The sequence below is a fragment of the Hyposmocoma kahamanoa genome, unplaced genomic scaffold (assembly GCF_003589595.1).
Source record: "Hyposmocoma kahamanoa isolate Upper Pololo Valley unplaced genomic scaffold, ASM358959v1 138, whole genome shotgun sequence".
In the NCBI taxonomy this organism is placed as follows: Eukaryota; Metazoa; Arthropoda; class Insecta; order Lepidoptera; family Cosmopterigidae; genus Hyposmocoma; species Hyposmocoma kahamanoa.
This window is the reverse complement of record NW_020653492.1, coordinates 1,012,380-1,035,234: the sequence shown is the minus strand read 5'-3', so window position 1 is coordinate 1,035,234 and position 22,855 is coordinate 1,012,380. Positions and strand designations below refer to the sequence as shown.

The window sequence follows — 22,855 nt, the reverse complement described above, 5'->3', positions numbered from 1 at the left end:
GTTTATTTGGATCAAAGGTGTAAATCGGGCGCGGATTTATCCTCTGGACTGATGTGTGGATGTCTAAGGCAACACCAACATTTATTTCTATGTGATGTAAATGAATTTAGGGGCCTAATCTTAATTTAGCTGCATTCAATACACACACCCGACGTTTATGCAATTAGTTACAGTATTATGTCTATCGAGTTGTCAGGCTTACTTTGAATCGCGTATATTTGTTTTTTCAAAGAAACCAACGTTTCGGGCCCTTTACAGGTTCCATGATCACGACTGACTGAAAACTACAACACTTATATCAACTATCAATGCAAACCACCTTGATTTCTACTACACTTACTAAAATTATTAATTTAAATACTTATTGTTAATTTACTAAAAAAACATTCCAATTCAAGCTACGTAGGTTTTGCATACAATATAATTGTTGACTAAATTAAATTTGGATATTAAACGGAAATTAAAAAATAAATTAACAGATATTTTTGGTAGCAGTAGATCTCGTTGTGAAAGAGTTCATCCAGGGAAGTACTGCCACCTCAGCTACATATTTCTGCCGCCAAGCAGTAATGTGAGCATTACTGTATTTCGGTTTTGAAGGGTATAAGGGTGCTGGTGAAATTACAGGCACACTTAACTTATTTTTTTTCTCAGGGTGACGGGCCCAGTGTCAGTGCCGATAAGATCTTTGCGATTTAAAGCTCTGAATGGCCCTGCCACTGTTATGGACAGGCGTGTCGCTTGACACCAGGCGCACGACTTGTTCTTCCCGCCATTGGGTATCATAAAAAAATATTAATAAGTAGTAGTCTGCTTGGGTTTTTTTATTAGAGGAAATGGACCCCAAAATTACTTTGATTATAAAACCGCTACCGTTTATATTATGGCCTTACGAGACTACGTCTAGATGCAAGAACATCGGGAAATACAACATAGCAATAGCTTTCTCCTGTCACTAGCAGCGTTATCGCTTGCACCCGTAGAAAACTGCTCGGTGAAAATTATGAAATCGCACCATCATCGGCACTATTGCGTCCAGTGCGTCGACTTGGTAATCGATTACTCTCTCCTTCCATACTCAACTACTTTATGATCAATGTCTCTGCAATAAAACTATAGAGCCGTGTTTTCTATTTTCACTTTTTTGTTACGAGCAGCGCGTCTATTCTTTATCCAAAAAAATCTACAAGGCACAAAATGTTATTGTCGGATTAATAGATGCCGTTCCTAAATAACCTGCATTAAAGACGGCTGGCTACAACAAATTAAGCAAGTTGAATGTCCGCTTAATGTGACGTTTTAACTGAGCCCGCCGAGATGGTCTCATGTAGACCGATTTACATTAAACGAGCTGCTCTTCTATGCAAATATAGTACCTTTTTCTTCATCAAGAAACGATTAATGATATCGACATGGTATGCGACAAGTTTCATAAATAAACCCGCGTGAATTACGAGCAGAATTAATAATGGTGATCGAAACAGAAAGGACAGTAAATACAAACATTGCATAAATCACAATTACAGTGTCAGATTTAATAAATAAAATTGTGGTCCAGGAGTTTGCAGAAGTGGCGAGTAATTCTTTATAATCCGCGCACAATGGCGGCGGTGATACGTTATAAAAACCGGCTCGGGCCGGTCGCGAATTCTCCGGTGCTCCAACTCTGAATACTTCATTAGATGACGGTACACAACTGTTAATAAACGAGGAGAAATCATCATCCACAGCGCGTATGCGCAATTTCGGTTGACTATCCTGTCAATACTACCTTCGTCAAACTCATTACGTAGGTAGCATGTTAAATTATTCTTCGCGTAGGTACACCACTGCGTTCACAAAAAAAACGTAGTGCTCTATCAAAAACAATATGACAACGATTAATAGGTAACATGAAAATATCATTTTAATTTGTCGGCAGGTCCGACAAATAAGGTGCTCCTCCTTAACCCATTACTCTATGGAGCAAATACAGTAGTCATGTATCCGCTGATGCCTCGAGCCAAATTGTCATCATCACACGCCTAGAGATTTATTGTAGCAATAAATATATATAATAAATTTTACGAAAGCCAAGAATTCTTCATGTTAAACAACCCTTCATAACTTGCAAGATCATTGTTCGTACGACGACCCACGTGTTCAGTAAGCTTTTTTAAATTAGAATATTCAACTGCCCGCCATTTGTCTTGCAGGAACACAAAATATGTCTTTCAATGTGACAAATGAATATCGTTTAGCAGTTGTTTTGCCCAAAATTAAGGGTCAACAACACTGAACAAACGGTCACCAATTTGTTTAAGTGCGTCAGGAACTGCTTGCAAATTTTCGGGTTGGCAAAATAAAATATATTCTTCCCATCGTTCATGTCAAGTCATTCATCTGTTGAAATTTGGAAATCCTCCCTTTTGAAATGCTTTGGTAGGCCACCGTTCAACTCATTATAAATGATTAATAGATGCGAGTTTGTACAGTTTATCCAAATTACTTGTGGCTTCTTGCTCCTTTTATCAAAATTCACGCATTAATCAACTCTTTAACCTAGTCTGCATCCTTGAATTAAGTGATTCGAAACTTTCATGTCATCTGACTTCTTGGTCCACATAAGAAAATACTCAGTTACTACATACAGGAAAATCAAGTGCGCAGATCTAATCTCGTTGGTCGTTTAGTATTTATTCGCTTAGGCGTTATATCTCTGCGAGTGAAAGGCCGGTGAAACTTCCGAGCGGAAGCCAGCCGGCTTTCTACCCCACCTTCTGCCGAGGCGAAGAATCTAATCCTGACTAGCTTGATAGGCAAGTTAGATGACATTTTAGGATAAAATTAAATACACCTGTAAGAAACTAGGCACTTGTACAAATACAAACAAGGCGCTCATTTTGTTTGCGAAACATGTATGGCTATATTGGAATGTAAATATTTCAAGTGACAAGTAGCGTGTTTATTTTAGAGCTACATTAATACTTAGTATTAACCACAATCTGCTTTTCGGACAACATTGTATACACTGATTTGCAGTCTCTCTTCCACGCTTACAATGTCGTCATTAATTCAAAAACACCGCTGAATTGAAAATTTTCAAGGAAATAATCATTTACAAAAGACTACCACAAATAAGTCTAGCACGGTTTGCAGACAACCCCCACAAGCTACTATAATATCATTCCTCGCGTTAACAAATAACTATAGATCTTTATTTTCACGGCTGTTACGCAAATATTCATGGTGTACTCTTAACAATACTTGCCGGCAAGGTCGCGAGACACGTGCGCCTTATTTTTAAGACTTTTATTTTTATGTCAATTGTTCTAAATACTTCTAATGTTTTTCGAAATATTGTAGTCACCAAATGTGTTCTAGAACAAGTACTCTTTTTCATCGGACTGTTTCCAATTTTTTTAAGGCTTGTTAAATCCTGAAATCTGCAATGGGCAGATTTTGGTGTCATGACGAAAGAAATTATTCTGCTTAAATTTAGAAGAGATTCTTATACTTAATTTTAGAAGACAAGTGGCTAGCATAACGGTGAACAATTTATGACGGGTTAAACATATGATAAAGTGTCATGAAACAGTAACTGAAGATGAAGACAAAAAAGAAGAAAAGCTCTTAAAACGCGACCATTTTAAAGGGCTACAGTAAAAGTCATCAGTTACATACTGTACATCTAAATATATCGCGCAACAACAATACTTGCGGTTATCCGCAAGGTCGCGTAGCCACGTGCGACGACAATGGTTATTACCCCTGGACTTTTGTAGCCAGGTTTTATGACTACTGAGAGACATAAATGTCTTGGACTGTAGCATGTTGAAGGAAAACGTCATACTTTACTATTTCTTTAGATATGCAAAGTAAATTTTGCACAAATAACTACAACACATGTATTTGTCAAAAACATGATAAAATTAGACAAACTTATGTAATATTAATGTCAACATGATGAAGTGGATATTTTATAACAAAAATAGATGCCATCAAATTCCATGTAATGTAAGCAATGTTGAAACACCAGGCGGGCCGGTGAAATATTCACATTGATTTGTTATAATATTCTGATTCATTTTTATTGCGCCAACATTCCTCAAAAAGTGAACGTTCTTTTCTATCGCGTATTTCTTTATTCCCTAGCATAAAGTTAAAGCGTAATGTCACCTTTCAAACGTAAAAAGTCAAGACATTTTAATGCCATAAGCCCCCATAATGTCAGAATTTTAACAACGAATAGCGAGTGACTTCGCAATAAAACCGACATAAAGTTTCACGGAAAAATGTTGTATCAAAATGCATAACTGACATTAACGTGCCTTGAATAATTGTGGGCGTTTTGTGCTTTAAGAATTAGAATTTTAGAGTAAAACTCATTATAAATATTAACACAAAAGACATTAAAGATGACCTGACACTGTTTGTAAAATAATATGAAGAATACTTCAAGTTTTGTACGTCAATTTGAAAATTAGTGTTTCAAAATTGCTCTACTAAAAATTTAATTTAAATGAGTTTGTCCCGTAGAGTCAGACGAACTATTAAGAGACATGTGACGGAATACTTTCGTACTTATAGGAAGAGGGCTCCGTAACAATGCTACATATAATTGAATGGCTAATGGTAACTAACATGCAGTTAAAATTTAATAAAAGTCATTTGAGTCTGGAATATTAAAGGTATTCAAATAAGGTACACAGCCCTTGAGTACTCTTCACAGTAAAAAAGCAAATACAAGAAAAATCGGGACAGGGAAGTATGCCACCTCCAAAGTGGGCGCAAACTTCGAAGGTCTGATACGCAATTTATCATTAGAAACGTTCAAGAATAGTGTACGAGTTACACAAACAAGGTAATAAAGTTAATAATAGAGAGTATGGTGTATGTATAGCGGTTAGTTCGGAAGTTGCGCAGTTTGATGAAGTTGCAATAAAAATTACAAACATGCGTCACTTGACATTGGCCAAGGATGTCCTTGTGAGCATAACGTGTACATGGATTTATATGCTCGGCAAATACTTTCGTTTTCAGCTAGATGGCGGTGCAAGTTACAAGAATTTTGCAAGTCACAGCACAATTTGAAATAAGTGTCTGATAAATTTATTTTGAGCAATAACTAATATTAAGTTTGATGTCAGCGGTGCCTTGAATTAGGACGACCGATTTCTTCACCATGCGATAAATTAATATCAGATTCGATATGATCCTAATATTAAACGTTCACTACAATAAGAAATGTTTTATCATTTCACGAGTCATTGGCAGTAGCAGCAAAATACCAGAAATAAATATTCAATCTTTCTTTGTCACTATGATCTCAAGCACAGTGTAATTACACGTAATCTTCTGTAGATGAGAATAATGCGTTAATATGTAGAGGTGGGATTTAATAAGCAATACTGTAACATGTGCCCCGTAGATAGACAGGTAAATAATACTAACTAATATAAAACAGGTAAAAATTTAATATGAAAGTATAATATATTTATTACAGCAGAAAGGGACACGAATTGGTATGCCAAAATTACCTAAGGTTCTAATTTGTCACATTGTACCAAAATCCTCGGACGGAAGTTGATCAGTTCAAGAGCGGATACAGTTAGCAATCATAATATTCACTGGAGCGTCACTTTAGGTTGCTTGATCAATCTCTGCCTACGTCATTGGAGTCAAGGTCTATTTTAAATAACTGTTACTATGTGTTTAGTATTTCCTTTATGTACCAACTTTGGCGTTTCCACATCTAATATAAAAGCAATTATATTTGTTTATCTACACTTTCTGTACAATGTATACTGTGAATCTCCTTTTAAAGCTAAACAGTCCTTAAGATTTGCTAGATTAACATTAGCATTAATCAATTTAGTTTCAGTTATCTAAACAGAACCTACCTGGGTTGGTAGCGACCAGTCGAAATATTACAATCGCAAAGCGCACTAATTCCGGATTGAAAAATTCCGGCCTTACGATCTTATGTCCTACGGCTGACAATGCATTTGAAACATACAAGGGATCCCTTTCTCAGTGTTGTTTAGCTCTCATATTTTCGCAAAGGAGAAATTAAGTAATACCATATACATTTCATTGAAGACTTCTTTTTCCAAAGCAGCAACATCATCACATTAACCCACTATACATCCCATTGCTGGGTACGAGGCTTCTCTGGTTTGTGCTTCTGGTCTGCTTCACATGTTTTCTAAAGGTTATTCACTTTCTACGACATGCAGGTTTCATTTCGACTTTTCCTAATCTTTTATCAGGAGGTATTGCCACTCAAAATTGTGGCAATACCTCCTGCCACTCAAATGTGAGTAAATTATAACGTCATCGGAACAAGGTTAAGGGCTCGTCAAGTTCACGCGTTAGATTAACATTCAACTCTATGACGCTTGCGATAAGAACGGTGTCTGAAAATCCAAAGCGATATGCTCTTGACTATACAAACCGTCACAGAGATTCGAACCGCCAACCTCTCAACTGAAAAGCAAACGTTCTCCCACTGGCTAGAAAACCGGTAGACAACTTAGTTAGTATTTTATAGTTTATTTTTTAGTCAACAGTAAAAAGACTTTCACTCAAATAAACTGGGTAATAGTTTAAAACCAATTAAACAATAAAAAGAGCTCTTAGAAATTGAGTGTGGGAGATTTGAACAATGCCTCTAAAATTTCGTTACCCAGATACTAGCACTGTAGTGTAAAGTGATGGAGGTGCGAATTGTTGCAATATAATTGGTTGATTGGTTGTGATTGTGCGTGGGTATAATTTTCCATTTTAGTTATTTTTTATGTTTAATCAAATCAAAGTCTAATGTCTAAATCGTTTAATGTCTCATCATCCTCGGGGGCTTAACGGTTTGCAATTTAAGTGCTCAAGTCTGCTAATTTTAAATCATATAAGTGTGTGTCGATAGAATGTCAATGGCAGGATTTTGTACGTTTGGTATTCTGCTAAAAGTTAAGATTAGTGGCTTGTCAGTGGGTAGTTATCGAGATACTATTCAATTGCCTTTGCAATTTTTTAGTATTCTCCTTTTCAATGCCACGTCTGTGGCGTAGTGTACTAGTATCATAATATATATTTAATCTGAATATTCAATTGCTGTTTAATTATAAATCAAATTATATAGTCATTTCCATTGTAGTTTTAGTAAGGCAAGGTTATTTCTTTTTATGGTGATTGAAGGAATGAATACCATCATTACCATTCCGGTGACATTCTATTGAGACTCTACTGCCATTGCTACTAATTTTATCAGAATAACAAATTTATCATAATTGCAATATAATCTCCGTGGACTTTTAATGGAATTACAATGACCAATGGTTTCAAGAAAATTAGCAGCATTGGGGCCCTGGATGAGGAGGTCCTGGGAACGATTTCTGGTAGGATCAATACGAGGAATGAACTTTCTAAATTAGGTGTAAATGTTCTACGTGGTAATTTTGCTCTGGCATAGTTAAAGGACTTTAGTTTGAAACCAGGTAACTGGTATGGTTGTTTGGCACATTATTGCTATTATTACTGGAAAAGTATAATAAGGAAAGTATTTAGACAATTATCCCTCACATAAGGGTTGTGAACCTTTCTCGATATGCAGGTCACATTACGATGCTTTCCCTAATCGTTAGCGAGAGGTGTTACTAATAAACATTCAGAAATTATAGTCATAGCAAGAAATAGTTCTTCTACTAGGCTATCATCACTATCACTTAGCATCTAAATAAACTGCCTCTGTTGCCGAACATCTACCTACAGCCAGCAGCTCTTCGCAAATCTTCAGTCTATCTGGCCAAAGGGCGTCCTACACTACGTTTGCCGAGGCGTGATCTCCACTCAAGAACTCGCTTCCCCCATCAGTTATCAGTTCTTCGATATATATGGCCAGCCCACTGCCACTTCAGCTTGTTCTACCAGCTATGTCAACGACCTTAGTTCTCTGTCTGATAACTTCGTTCCCTACCTTGTCCTTCAAAGAAACTCCCAAGCATAGCTCGTTCCATAGCTCCCTAAACGACTTCCAACTGATGAACTAACCGTATATTATCGTGCCCACGTCTCAGCTCCGTAAGTCAGAACAGATAGGTGGCAGCAGATGGATGCAACGAGGCAAGGACCGGACAAAATGACGCGCATTGGGAGTGGCCATGTCCAGCAGGGGTTTCAGTCTCTACATTTATTTCTCTCGTGAGTTAAAGTGCAATTTGTGGTTGTCTATGTATGTGTCCATGGCAGCCGCGATACAGGGTTTATCTAGTGCGGGATACGATTTGTTATTTAAATTTGTACTAATTCAAGAACAAACTTCATAAGTCCAATTACATCAGACACATCGCTAATCGTCAGCGCCTTGTACCAGGCGTTTGTGGTAAATAAGAGCACAATGGTAGACGCGTAACCAACCGACAGCTGTTCGGCAACAATGGAGAGTCGCCTTTGCCAGTTACATAAGCGGCACATTGTGTTTACAAAACATGTTTTTGAGTTTTCAGCTACCAACAGGTCTTTCAATGCGCCGATGGTGGTACTTCATTATGAAAGAATTTTTACTTTTTTATTTTTGTGTCGGAGAAACGTGTTCACAGTGTAATTAGTAAAGAAATTTGGAATTCGGAAGATAGGGCACCTCGATTGATGCATCCTTTCACTCGTTCACGTTCAGATAACGTTCACGCGTTTCATTTATTTTGTGGTATGTCTATGTAAGTAAGTTCAACTTTAGACCTTTTTGTAATCGACTAATAATTTTTGAAACACTTCTAAACTAATTAAGCATTATAATTTTATATACCTAATAGTTGATTTCCGGGTAACGAAAAGGAAAAAAAGCTCGGTCATACGTAAAGTAATTAAGGCGCAAGACAGACGACGTTCGTTTTTTTACGCTGAGTTGTCAAAGCCTCTAATGCGACTATATACGGATATTACTGCTCCGCGTATGTAACGAGAAACGTCGTAATGTCCCAACTGTATTATCAATTTTACAACAATGGGACGAGAAGAAATTGGAGTAGAAAACATTTACCAAAATAATGTTCTGGCGAAGCTGGCTATAGCACTTTTACATTGCCAAGGTTATTTTTAAATCCAGGTTAAATAACACCGTAGCGGACTGTAAGAATGTGTACCTGTGCGAACGATGACTAAGTAAGACCAGAGCTTATTTCACAAGGTTAAATATGTTCAAAAGTAAGAAAATACCGCGAGGCAGTACTGTAAGAGAATAACAAAATCCATATATTTATTAAACGAATTTTATTTTTGTCCCGTATGCAATCCATTATTATTCATCCGATTCCTATAACCCTTTCGTGAGTTGTTATGACCACGACCGCAAAAGTTTCTGAAGTATTAGATCCCATTGCCAGGCACAAACCTTCTCGAATGAATGGAAGTTCATAGTTCACTGAGTGGCACAGTTCACTAGTGCCAATGCGGGTTGGTGATTTCACACGTTTTGATTGGCATTGCAACGCATGCCGATATAGCCAAGACTATGACATATAAAAGCGCCAAAAAAGAAATACCATTTAAATTTAGACTTTGAATAGAAAGATTTAAACATATACAAATAAAAAAGTTTCATACAAAATAGTTTTTACACTTCAAAAGCCTGTTATGGGTTATGTTAATTACATCTAAATCAACTAATTCGCAGTTTTTAAATTTATTGAGGACCTCAACGGCCCTACCGTTTCCACTGTGGGCGTCGGATGGGAAGGTAACGGGTTAGCTATCCGGTAAGATCAATTTTGGTAATTAACTTTCAAAATTGTTTCTGTTCTAGGTAGAGCCGTGAAGTGAATTCCTGCTCTGGTACTCATAGTACAGGAAATTCCCTACTTTCTCCAGGCAATTGGTGCGGTTATAATTTCAGTCTAAAAATTAATTAAATTATATTTATAATTTGATGAAATAGAGAACAAATTTTACGTTCTACTATTTTCCTGCCCAATGTATAACTCTACGTAACGTACAGTCAACAATACTCAGCATTACACTTTGGACTATTATAATAAATAGAGTTAAATTTAAATCTTGAGGTGTAAAACCGAGCGTCCGACTGTATTTCAATAATGTCGAAACGTAATAATTCTTAGTAGAATGCGGTCGGAGTGCCATTAAAAGCGTCTTTAGATTCGGCAATATGGAGCGAGACGAAGCGGCTCAGCCATGTGTGGTATGAGAGACAAATGAAAGTGACAATACGTTTTAGTGACGCATAGTAATAAAATTGCAAATGGTAAGACATAAAACTCGCATTTACGAGTTCTATAATTTGATTTCTTTAATAATAATAATAACCATTTATTTCCAATTCACAATGGCATTTGACAATAACAAGTGTCAGGCCATTGTGAGAGAGCGGAACCTGTAACAGGGAACCCTGATACTTCAGGACCTTGCGGTAAAAAAAAAACTAGCTCACAAAGTCAAAAGGCCGTTACTTAACGCAATAAGTTCCTTGTGAAAGAGTTTGTCCAGGGAAGTATTGCCACCTTACTTATCTACCGCCAAACAGTAATGTAAGCATTAATGCATTCCGGTTTTGAAGGGTAAGGGTGCTGGCGATATTACAGGCACACGGGACTTGTCAACGTATGTCTCAGGGTGGCGGGCGCAATGGTAGTGCCTTCAGATATTTGCGATGTGTAGACTGGTACTGCAACTGCTATGGACAGGCGTGTCGCTTACCACCAGGCCGCACGAATTCTTCGTCCCGTCACTTAATATAAATTTAAAAAAATTTAAAAAATATGCTATTCCCATTTCTGTCGTATTTGAATTGGATATCATTTTACACTATGGACAAAAATTTAAAACTTGACACTTTAGTTTTAGTTCCGTAGTTAAATAACTAAATTTAGAAGAAAAAATCTATCATTCGAAAATACATTTCAAAGGCCATAATATATACAGTACTATTGTATTGTGATCACTCATAAAATATACCGAGCAATCTAGACTCGTAGTTGCGTAACGTAACGTCTAAACACCCCTTTTGCTTACGTAAACGCGGTACACATCGTCACTATAATTATATATCTAACAGTTTTTGAACGGATCTAGTCTTGGTATTAAAAATCAAATGTGATTCAACAATGTCACATGCAAATAAAACAACACCATTATATCAGGACATGGTATTTATTGTACAAAAATATTGTGCGAGCGTGTAACTCATGTCTCACGACATACACAAACAAATATTATAACCTATTTTTATGTATAAAATGCATTCACTCAGTATTAGACATAGCCTATTCGTTTATAGTATAGAGTGTGTATCGTTGAGTCTTACAACCACGAAAGCCGCCACGCCCTTTACAAATCCCAACACAAGCACAGGCCCGGCGTGGCCGAAACCCATTATTAATTCAAAATTCAATTTACATATATTTCCCTACTCTTCTCAGCGATCCCTTCGATGTAATAAAATGAAATTCGGCTGTTTAAGTGCGCCGCCATACTACAAAATAATCAATGTAATAAAAGAGCTACTCTCTTCCTTTTAGGTAAAATATATATTGCGTGAAGAGAGGATCTTTTCATCGCTACAGATCATTTAGAGTCGAGATAATGTAATAAATAAATAACCCAATTGACAGAGTCCCTCTAATACGTGTTACAGACGGAATTCAAAGCAGATAAGGCCGTAATAACTTCTCGTCTACGCCGGACCTGTCACAGAGAACAAAAAAGCAAGTACCGATTTATCACGTCGTCCCACGCACGCGTTCAGCTATATAGGCAAACATAAAAATAAAAGAACAGCCCATGGAGTGTAAAACCCAACGATAATGGTGTACAACAGAATGTACAGTCCATGGATAACTTAGTCATATTCACATTATCTACATTAAGGAACTTTATCTGGGATCGCCTACGCCGAACGGAATGTCCTGCGAATGCGGACTGTCACACGATTTTGGATTCGCCGTTTATAAAATTTATTAGTCGTTTGTCAGAGACTTAAACACCAAAAGTAACATTGCACAATTCCGCATCAGTCAATCACGATACAGCGATAAGGTGTAAATCTATAAAAAGAAACATACCATTCAATTATACTTAATCACTCAACAATTTTTCCAGACGGTTGAGCAGTCATTTTTATTAAAATGTTAAGACGTTTTGTAGCAGAGCAGGAAACTGATAACATTCTAATTCATAGCAAGAACATAAAAGATCAATATACGTACACAACAATGTGAATGACCTGAGAATGCACGTAGCAAACATAGATAACATTTCTAATGGAATTGTTGTAGTAGCTATGGAAACAGACTTGTTATGAAGCGATAAGGCGGAAAGGTGTAAGCAGTGAGCAAACTTTGGATTTACCGGGTTTAAAACTATGAGATGAAATGATGGAATGGTGAAGAACAAGGTGATAAAAAGGACATGTAATGATAATGCGCTTTTAATGGACGATGACGATGATGATGATTTTGATCCTCGTAAATATGATAAAGAATTTAATGATACGTTTCATAAAACGAAACCAACTGGAATGAAGCTTGTAAAATGAGATGCCACTAACGTTAATGAAGCAGTCTTATTGCGTTTGCTTTTATGAAGTTGCAATGGATTGACAAGTTATATGAACCTTTCGATGTTATGGAAAGCATGAAATGGAACGTACGTAACATAAGGTATATGAAATAATATTAAAAGTGTAAATGAAAAAAATATCAGGTTAGATGCTTCTAATAACAGTACAAACTTAACATACTATCGGGTGTTTTCGACGTGACCAATTGTGTTTAATATTTTGATTACAATTACCGATAAGGAGGGAAATTATGCATTCTTTACATTTTAACTTAATTTCGACTTGTAGTCTCCGTTAAATGACAAAAAGTATAAGATAAAGACGTTGTCTGTGAAAGGGTCGGCAAAAGTGGAATGAAAAAAGTCATTAGCGCTAGGAACCGGTGCTTGCGCACGAGGCGCCACCCGGAACGGTGCGCGCGGAGAAAACCGCGGGAAACCGCAATAGCGTAGTCGCGGCACGAGAACCGTGTCAGTAGTGTGAAACGCTAATTGCGCGCCGTGGTATGGTTCTATGGAAGTACGAATCTCCGCCGGCTTCCCCATATTCCGAATGTAATTTACGTACCTTACGTGAAGGGTGTCAGTTGCTATAGAAAGATGATTGCAACGGTATGAGAAAAATATATTGTGGAATCCTTTGACCAATCAGTATGAATAGCACATTATTTTATTCAAGTATCAAATTGATTTAAAAATGAAATAAAATCAGTTACATAACTATCCGAATTACAAATAAGTAAAACAAATGGTATTAGTGCTCTTTTACTGAACTCTGAATAAATAATATTAAAGGGCGAATCGGTGAATCCTTCGACATTTACCTAGATAAAGTTCCCGGTCAGCTTCCTATGCTATTGTTAATAATAAATTAATTATAGAATCTACAGGAAACCGATTTGGAGATCTCAATTTTTACGGGTTGCGATGAGACGCTCCGTGCGTGCCTCGCTGTGACAATTTGAGACCAGCTCAAATGGCGAGCGTAGAGCTCCTAGGACTGGTGGCATGATGTCACCAGTCAGCATTTAACGAGGAATTCGATCACAAGTGCCTCAAGTAGTAACTAAGGCTAAATCACAAATGTTGCGCGATGGCGGCCCACTCACTGTAGCGGGTGAGCATCCCGACTCTGACACATTCTCACTCTGTTTTCCTTCAGCACTAAAACCATTTCTGTCACTAATAACAGCACTGTTCACTTTTGGATCGAAACTCGCACATCTGTTCACGGCACTTTCACTTTTATCGGCGAAGAAGGAGCGGCGGTCGGAGTTCGTAGCCGGGGGCGAGGTCGAAAACAACTTGATTTCCAAGTCACGGTGGCCGTTCATCGAAGTAACGATTTCAGAGGATATTTCCAAAGCCAATGGCGAACGTGGTTCAGGAGAGCTAGCGCGTCGTGAGGGTGGAAACAAGGAATACAGATTTGGTGCAGAATAATTTTCAGTGTTGGTCACTTCACGTCTGTCGGGCACTCGAGACGAAGGATCACTCCAACTGCGTCGTAATGTCGTATCTGCACCTCGTCTGCCGAGCGGTCCGACAACTTTCATCGATTCTTCCAACTTGGTAGGCGCAAAATCACCACAGGAATTCTCATCAAGTAAATCGGCAATTGAATCCGCGTCCCAAATTTGTCCAACAGGGTCACAATACCGGCACTGACAGGAACTCACTGCCGACTCTGCAGGTGATGCTGCTTCAGATAAACCAAATCTAGTACCTTCCAGCGCTTCACCTAACGCTGAAACTCTGTATGTCTCGGGCACAGGCTCAGGGTACTCCAGCACTTTCACGTCTAGTCGGTATGGTAAAGACATCTCACGGCAATAAGATTCCTTATAAACTCCGTGAGGCATCGTCACGATGCCCGAAACTGCACAATGTTCCACATCAACGAGATCCAATCCAACCGCAGTCAAATCGTGTGGTATTAAGTTGTTCGGCTTTCTATCCTTTTTACGACGTTTTCGCGGTTTTATAATTCTGGGCAACATAGTTTCAGAGTTGTTAGAGCCGGAACTCTCGTCACTAGCGACACTAACAGCATCCGTGTTGTTGTTGTTGTTGTTGTTATTACGTCCGCCTCGCGTGGAACGCGCTTGCTGCTGCTGACTGTGGAGCCTGTTGCTTTCGGGTGTATCGCATTTATCTCTAGTAGTATGCTCCGCATGCGCTGGTTGCCTCTGTTGGTTGCGCTGCTCCGGTGTGGTGGTGTATTTTCGTCTGTCGTGTCTGTTCTGTATGATAAGTGGAGCACCCTGAGCGTGTATTGCCAACTTGGAGACTGGAGTATTCCGAGAAGGTGGTGCACGTCCCGCCATGGATATGAGAGGCGCGCCAAGCCACGCATTCGGGTGCGGCACACCGTAGGGCGGGTAGTAGGGCGGCGGGAAACCCGGTGCGCTGGTAGGATACTGGGGGCGAGCGGGATCGCGACGCCCGAGGGCGGCGCGCTCGCCCGGACTCATCGCGTTTCGGGGGGTGTTTAACCCATATTCGAAAAAGTTGTGTTCACTGTCACGGTAAAAGTCCGAGTTGCGAGTCGATGTCGAAATCGTACACTAACATCTGCAGCGCGGACCGGGCGCGTGCGTTCGCCGAAGTAGTCGGCAGAGGACTGAGTGAATGAGGGCCGCGGCCGCGAGTGCCGAGTGGGAGTGCCGCCACGCGACTTATCGCCGGCGTCGATGCACCGGAAAGCTTTACAGCCCTAATCGTTTCACAATTAAACCCACCGTTGTTTACTTTCGCGGTGTACATGATTTACTGTCACTCGTATTTTCCACGCTTTGTTTGCTTTACTAGACTAAGCCCAAAATAACTCGAAAGCAATGAGGAACTAGGGTAAATAGTGTACCAGTATTTTTACGCTATGTTTACTACAACGAAATATTTTATAATTTGGTTTTATTATTAAAAAGAAGTCATTAAAATAACTACTCTTCTGATTTAAAGACATTTTGAACGTAAATTAGTCTTTAACCGACAAAGTTATTCAGAATGAATATGCACTTGTCAGATTTCATGCGCCAGCTTGACCTATTTTGAACAGTGGCTTGCCGAGCTCACAATTAACTAAATTGATAACTTACTTTATATAAAGCGTTATACAAACTTCAAGTTTTGTAGAGGCTGCGACAGAACATTTCTCTTGTTACGTAATTATTTTTATGCAGCTATAACTTACCGCTTTCACCTCGTCGCCGGTTAAACCATCGAGCACGCTTACCTATAACAATAAAAATGTTCATTAATATCAAATACCATGAGTCAAAGCACTCGCACAATAAGGAAATGTAAAAGTAAATAAAGCCCCTAAACGGCTCGTTTCGTTTTAATAAAATCCTAACGTGTTGGGATATAAAACATGTTTGTAGGGTCGTAAATTGTTTTGAAAACAGCTTGCTTGTTTAATATGGTTAACATTATACAAATGAATGTGTCGTTCAGGGCCAATGTACAGGGACAAATGTACGAAGACTACATATGTACACATTTGGGCCAACTGTATCAATAATATTTACTTTTTTTTGTGTATTATAAAGAATGTAAATAAAGGTGCCGCCATATTTAAGCTAGCGATCGTTACAAGAAAATTGGCAAATTTTTGCAACAAAAAGAAACCCATTATTTGCAAACTATGGGAATTTTGTTTCCGTTTTGTTGAAAATTAAGCATTTATTTGCAACACAACAAATATTACGTTCATTCGTAATAATGGACACGACATATAGCGACGGCATGGAAAGATCATTTTTTAAACACAATGTTTCAAATTATTATTTTGCTAAAGGTGTATGTTACCAAGAGAGTGTTCAGTAAACACAATTCTTTGTTACACCTATTAATATTCTTAATAATATTATTCTTTGTTATATTTTAAAACAGTAGTGATGACCGCCTCGGTGGCCGAACGGTTACTACATAGGTCTGCCACGCTGAGATTCCGGGTTCCATTCCCGGACTGAGGGGAATATTTATATGGCCTACATTTAACTCACGAGGAGTTTGCATGTAAAGTGTATGCATAAAAAAGGCAATTAAGAGGAAGGTTTTGCGGGTTGACAATACCAGTAAAGCTGTAATGTAATACAAACTGTATAACTGTAACTTTGATCAAGTTTTAGTTTTATGTCTTGAGTCGCGTTCTACTACGCCCAAAATTATAAAATTGTTATTGGAAACCATATGGAAAATCTAATGGTTGTTTCAACCGCCTTATACAATATTGACAACATTCCATAAGATTTCAATAAGTATTTGTTGTACAAATTGTATTTGTGTTCGTATTCGATTTTCTTCTTCGTCCTTGGCGTTGGCGATGAAGTGAAAGTAAACCCGATGAGTCATGAAGGCTCTTTCTCAATAAACGTTGTTTATACCCACGTACAGCCAACAACACACTGAGTTTAAAATTTTAGATCCTCTTATCTCAACTGACAAATAATTCAATGTTTTTTTTGAGACTTATAGCAAATGCTATTTAAATATAGTGATAAAATATTTCGGAATATATCAAATGTTGTCGCATTAAAAAGCAAAATGTAATAATCCTTTCCAACAACAACACGAATAATGAAATCTATATAGTTATTTTCATATCATTTCACAGCTTATTTTTAAATAATAATGGTAAGATACACACGCCTGTCCATTATAATTTGAAGTGTCACTCAGAGCTTTAAATTGCAAAGATCTGAGGGCACTGCCACTGCGCCCGTCACCCTGAGACAAGTTGACACGTTCCATGTGCCTATAATTTCACCAGCACCCATACCCTTCAAAACCAGAATACAGTAATGCTGACATTACTGCTTTGCGGCAGAAATAGGTAAGGTGGCAGTACTTCATCGTCATTCGGCATTCATCATGTCCATATCAAAATGTCCCTGTCTCTGTCACATTTACGGTATTTACCATATATCAGAGAGGATTAGGCAGAAATGCTATATGGAATCTATGGATTAGTAATACTAATTAGTAATGAGTTATCATTCGGATTATTCGAATACGAAAATTTACTACGTCTAACCATTTATTTACCTTTTGACTTTTGAAGTTCCGTAATTATTGACATACAACCATTTGCCTCTGCCACCAACCAACCAACCAACCAACTGCCTCCGCGGCCGAACGGTTACCATGCCGGACTGCCACGCAGAGGTCCCAGGTTCGATTCCCGGGCCGGGATAAATACTTGTATGGCCTATATTTATTTCTCTCGTGAGTTTGGGTGTAATTTGTGGTTGTCTATGTGTGTGTCCATGGCACCCGCGACACAGGGTTTCCCTAGTGCGGGGCTATGTTGATTGTGAGCGTTATTATTTTTATTATTTGCAAAAAATGCAATACTCCCTGGACTCTTTTATTTTTTAACTTTAGTGAAGCGACGTGCTCTTTAGCTCCGATATTTATCGAGATTACAGATTATGTGATGAAGATTATTCAAGGTGATAAATTTTGGTACTCATCTAATAAATTAAAATGAAATAAATTATAAATAATTATAATAAATTCTTATTTTTTATTATAATGAATCGTCGGATTCTTCTCCACATGAACGAAATCATTACTTGAATCCTCTTTAACATTAATTATTGAATTCTTAAGCACACAAATTGTCAAACGCAACATCACGAACCCAATCAGACAATATCTTCTTTTATGAACCCGCTCACATTCACGATTAAAACTTCTTCATAAATAAAATCGATTGTTATAAAAAATCGAATCAGAACGCATTAGGACATCACTAATTGATTAGAATTCGAGCTGTCAAAAGTTAAATAAATGGTTGGACAGAGTTAGTAGGTTACTAATGTGCCATTCGAATGACAGGATAAATAATTACTAAAATTGATTCTGCCCAGTCAATTTAAATTTTGAAAATATAATATATGTTCTTAGAAATATAGCATTACTTCCGAAAAACAGTGCTGATATAAACATAACCTTAATCTTAGAAACAGTAATGAACTGCGAGCCCTATGCTCATACTGACAAAGTTAGCTCGTCATTTGTAGGGCACTGTTTACTTTTTTATAATAAAATTACAGAAATTGTATAATATTTATCAGAAAAAATGTTTAAAATGTACTAATTAAAATAAAAAAAAGCTTATTATAAAATCAAGGATTACATAGATCGCACCCCTCATGGAATAATGGCATAAGTGGAGTTACGTCAAACATGTTTATTGCTCCATTAGATACCGAAAAATATAACCGAAAAAATCATTCTTCTCAGGTGAAATTAGTTGCTAAGGTCCAGTGGTTTTTGTATTAATGTGACGACTTCAGGTGTAATTTTATTACACCTTGTATATAATTATACTTTGTAGGTATATTATATCAATAAAATTATAAAATAAAATAAAACTTTCAAAGACGTTTTTAAAAATTTATTATTGGACAATACTGCTATTTTAACACTATTGTATTTTAAAACGTTTTTATTCTACTATTTAGTTTTATATTAATTATTATTGTTTATATTAGTGATGCTACATTTAATTTGAAATTCACCATGAGCTTTTCGGCGAAGGAAAACATGATGAACCTGCAAGGTTCACAATCCTCGGAAAACGTGTGAAGAAGTCCTCAACTCGCATTGGGCCAGTGGCATAATATGGTCTAAACCCTCGCCTAAGAGGAGACACATGCCCAGCAGTGCCACGAATGAATAGGTTGATGATGATATTAGTGATGCTATATGACCCGTCTCCGCATTAACTACAGTGTCGAAACTGAGTGACGTAAGAGCTCTCTCAGCTATCAAAAGCGAACATATTCTCTAGTGATCGTCATGTCTACCTTGTGTATTTCTACGCGAGTATAAGTCATTAACAGAACTCTTAAAGTACCTATTTATTTTTGTTGAATGTCATGGTATTTTTACTATCATGACGTTCATCTATTTTTTGTAAAAGGGTAAAAAAATGTAATTTACAATTTTATTATTTAAGTATTGGAGAGTATATTATCGTTAAATATTAAATAATATTTCAGGATACTTTTTTGCAATTACCGTATCCACGGCTACGGTAATTAGATTTAATTACCGTTTGCATAAAATATTTGTGTCGTAATAACTCGAAAACTACTTTGTTTATTGTAATGCCATTTAGACATATTAATCGTTTAGCTTAAAGTTATTCTATATATATATATTAAATATTTCAATGTTATTGGATATTAATATATCCGAGAAAAAACAATGGCTACGATAATTTGGCTAAGAATACCGAAATGGCTACGGTAATTAGTGGACCTAAAATGAGTTGCTCTGATAAATTTACCTTATTCTAATTACGACAGTTAATCTAAGGGTCGTATTCCAGAACTCTACTCAATGCTCAAGTCAGGATTTGAATATGGTTTAAAGCACTCGAAATCATATTCAAGTCCCTGCCATTACGGTCGTATTTCCAGTGCGTGTGTTTCAATTGTAATCCTGACTTGAGCATTGAATAGAGTTCTAGAATACGACCCTAAGAGTGGTTACCTACATAGTGATTTTTAGCAGCTTTTAATGCAATCACCTATAAACCCCAAGTGTAGCGATGCAATCGCGCATTTGCATCGCTGCAGTCGTGTGCTAAAAGGCAGAATTTTCTCATCTGACAATGTATTTTAAATTGCAATATAAAAGATGATATTAAATTTCTTATCGATGAGTAAGCTTTCTATGGTAGCCGTAGTCGTACTTCTTAGCATAGTTTCAATTCTGCGGTTCGGCCATTAACTTTCATAACGCAAGAATTGTTGTACGAAAGCAATTATATTTTGTTTTATATTAAATGAAACTATTCTTTTTTTTTTAAATATCTGATTTTTTTTCAAACAAACCAACGTTTACAGGTCCCATGGACACGGCTGACTGAGATGGTAGTCATCAACCAAATTATGTCTAATATTATAGTTATTACTTTTTATAATATCAAGTGCCGGGACGAACAAGTCGTGCGCCTGATGATAAGCTACACGCCTGTCCATAACAGTTGCAATGCCACTCAGAGCTTTAAATCGCACGGATCTGAGGAACACTGCCAGTGCGCCAGTCAATCTGAGACGTAAATTGACAAGTCCCATATGCCTGTAATTTCACCAGCACCCTTATCCTTCAAAACCGGAACGCAGTAATGCTCTATAAAACTAACTACTAACTACTAACTGCTTGGCGGTAGAAATAGGTAATGTGGCAGTAGTTCCCTGGACGAACTCTTTCACGAGGAGGTCTACTGCTACTAAATGCATACCACCCTGTGTTTCACTATATTTACAAAAGTTATGATTAATTTAAATGCTTAATTTCTAATTTACCAAAGAACATTTCACTGTTAGTTTTTAGTTTTTATCAGACATTGTTAGCTTTTAGTCAGTGCATGTTGTGTTTACCTTTAAGTGTTTGTGGCAATTAGATTATAAAATAATATATGTATATCGAATATAAGTAATATTGTACACAACGTTGGTGAACCTAATAAATAAAATAAAAATAAAAAATAGTTTACGCTACACATGGTTTTGCAATATATTATAACAATGTCATTTTTTACTAAATTAAATTTATTAATGAATAAAATGTTATTAAAAAAATATATATTATTATAAATAAATTGAATGTAAGAAATATATTATTTGGTTTTATTTTATATGTATTAGGAAAATACACTCTTATTAGGTCTGAAAATAGGGATGAGTATTCAAATGCCATCATTAAAGAATTTCCACAATTTGAAAAAGAATATAAAGTGCTTAACAATAAATCTGTTTTGTTAATTTTGTGACCTTCTTATACGTGGAATCGTTTTTCCTGCCTTTATCTTGTAATCGTGTGTGCATTTGAAGTTTTAATGCTTAATTATTTATTCACTAATAAAAATTAATAATGTGCCGGACAACCACAGATTATTTGGTTTCAAACCTGAGAATTCCCTGTATTTTGACTACATAGATCTCCCCAGAGAAGAAGCAATTTAGTAAAGAAGGTGTCGTAAACCGGTCTATGGTGTGGGACCACGAGACCTTCACATCTCAGCTAATAATGCTAACCGCTGGGAAATCGAATCTTAAAGCAATCTCCAGATTTCAAAACATAATTATATGAAAACAAAAAAATCGCTTCTGAATCAGGAATTAAATAGGTTGAACAGTGTCACGTTGACAAATGACTCATATTTAATAGACAAGCCTCATTCGTTTGAAACAAGGACGATCAAAAGGTCACTTAAAAGTTAGTTTTACCTATTGTTATTACTACACGAAATAATGTCTGAATTACTGATAATAATACCCAATTTGAGTCAAAGGAATGCCTTGAAAAACAGTATCACAACTTTAATATTGAGTAATTGCTGTATTGTTAGTAGAATACTACATTTTTTAAACCATTGCTGTCGATTTTATAGCCCTTATAGAAGTGAAAAATGATGTAGGGAGACAAGCTTAATGGTATGCGTAGAGCTCCCGGGTTCGATTCCTAGCATGGGAGAAATATTTGTAAGCCTACATTTATTCTCCCGGGAATTTGGGTGAAATTTGTGGGTCTCTTTGTCCATGTCACCCACGCCGATGCAGGGTTTCCCTAGTGCGGAGCTATGAGTGTGTACTATGTGAAAATCAAGTATCTCGGAATAAATATACAATTGAAATAGGAATTTGAAACAAAGTACCTTTACACACGTTGTCGAAGTAAACCAATAAAAGCTCTCGACATTGCACAGGAAAGCGAATTCGAAAAGCGATTATTATCGCAAAAGATTACATGCTACTGGGTGTAGAAAGTGCCGACCTTGGTACGGCCATTAGCTGGTAAGAGCAGATAACTGGTACACACATTGGCAAACGCTAAAATTGATCTTTGGAGAATTGGGGAAATCTGGGAGTAACAGACGAGAAAGTAATCAGTGTAACTCAAGATTTATTGTGTAACTAACTACAGAACTCGGCTTGTTTCAGTAAATTATTACACGGACCCGTTTAGAGCTACGATTAGCGGCATTTGCAAAGAATTAAAATCGACTTTGAAACACGAACAAAATTATAAAATCGTTTAAGGTTACCAAAATAAATTAACAAGGATGTAGTGAATGTCTCCTGTAGGGCTAACACGATAAGGAGCGACTTACGCGAGAGCGATATAAAGCGCGAGATACTGCTATTCTTGCATAGAGACCTCGCACAAGTTGCGCCATGTCGTGCTACTGGTGTTTAAACTGAATACCTAAAATAGAAAAGGAAAAGGTGATTGTGTTTGAAGCAACGAATTTGGAAAGAGTTAGAAGTCGTTCTCGTCATAGTTT

At 37.1% G+C, this 22,855-nt stretch overlaps 2 protein-coding genes across 2 annotated transcripts in view; both read right to left on the bottom strand.

The window, feature by feature from the left end:
- The window catches only part of LOC113240431 (CCR4-NOT transcription complex subunit 6), a 252,036-nt gene that overhangs the window by 177,235 nt on the left and 51,946 nt on the right, over window positions 1-22,855 (bottom strand). The gene's annotated exons all lie outside the window — the stretch shown is intronic.
- LOC113240432 lies at window positions 13,178-15,205 on the bottom strand. Its single transcript, XM_026477730.1, has one exon. It carries the CDS (start codon window positions 15,018-15,020, stop codon window positions 13,602-13,604), a length of 1,419 nt encoding a protein of 472 aa, XP_026333515.1. The 5' UTR covers window positions 15,021-15,205; the 3' UTR covers window positions 13,178-13,601.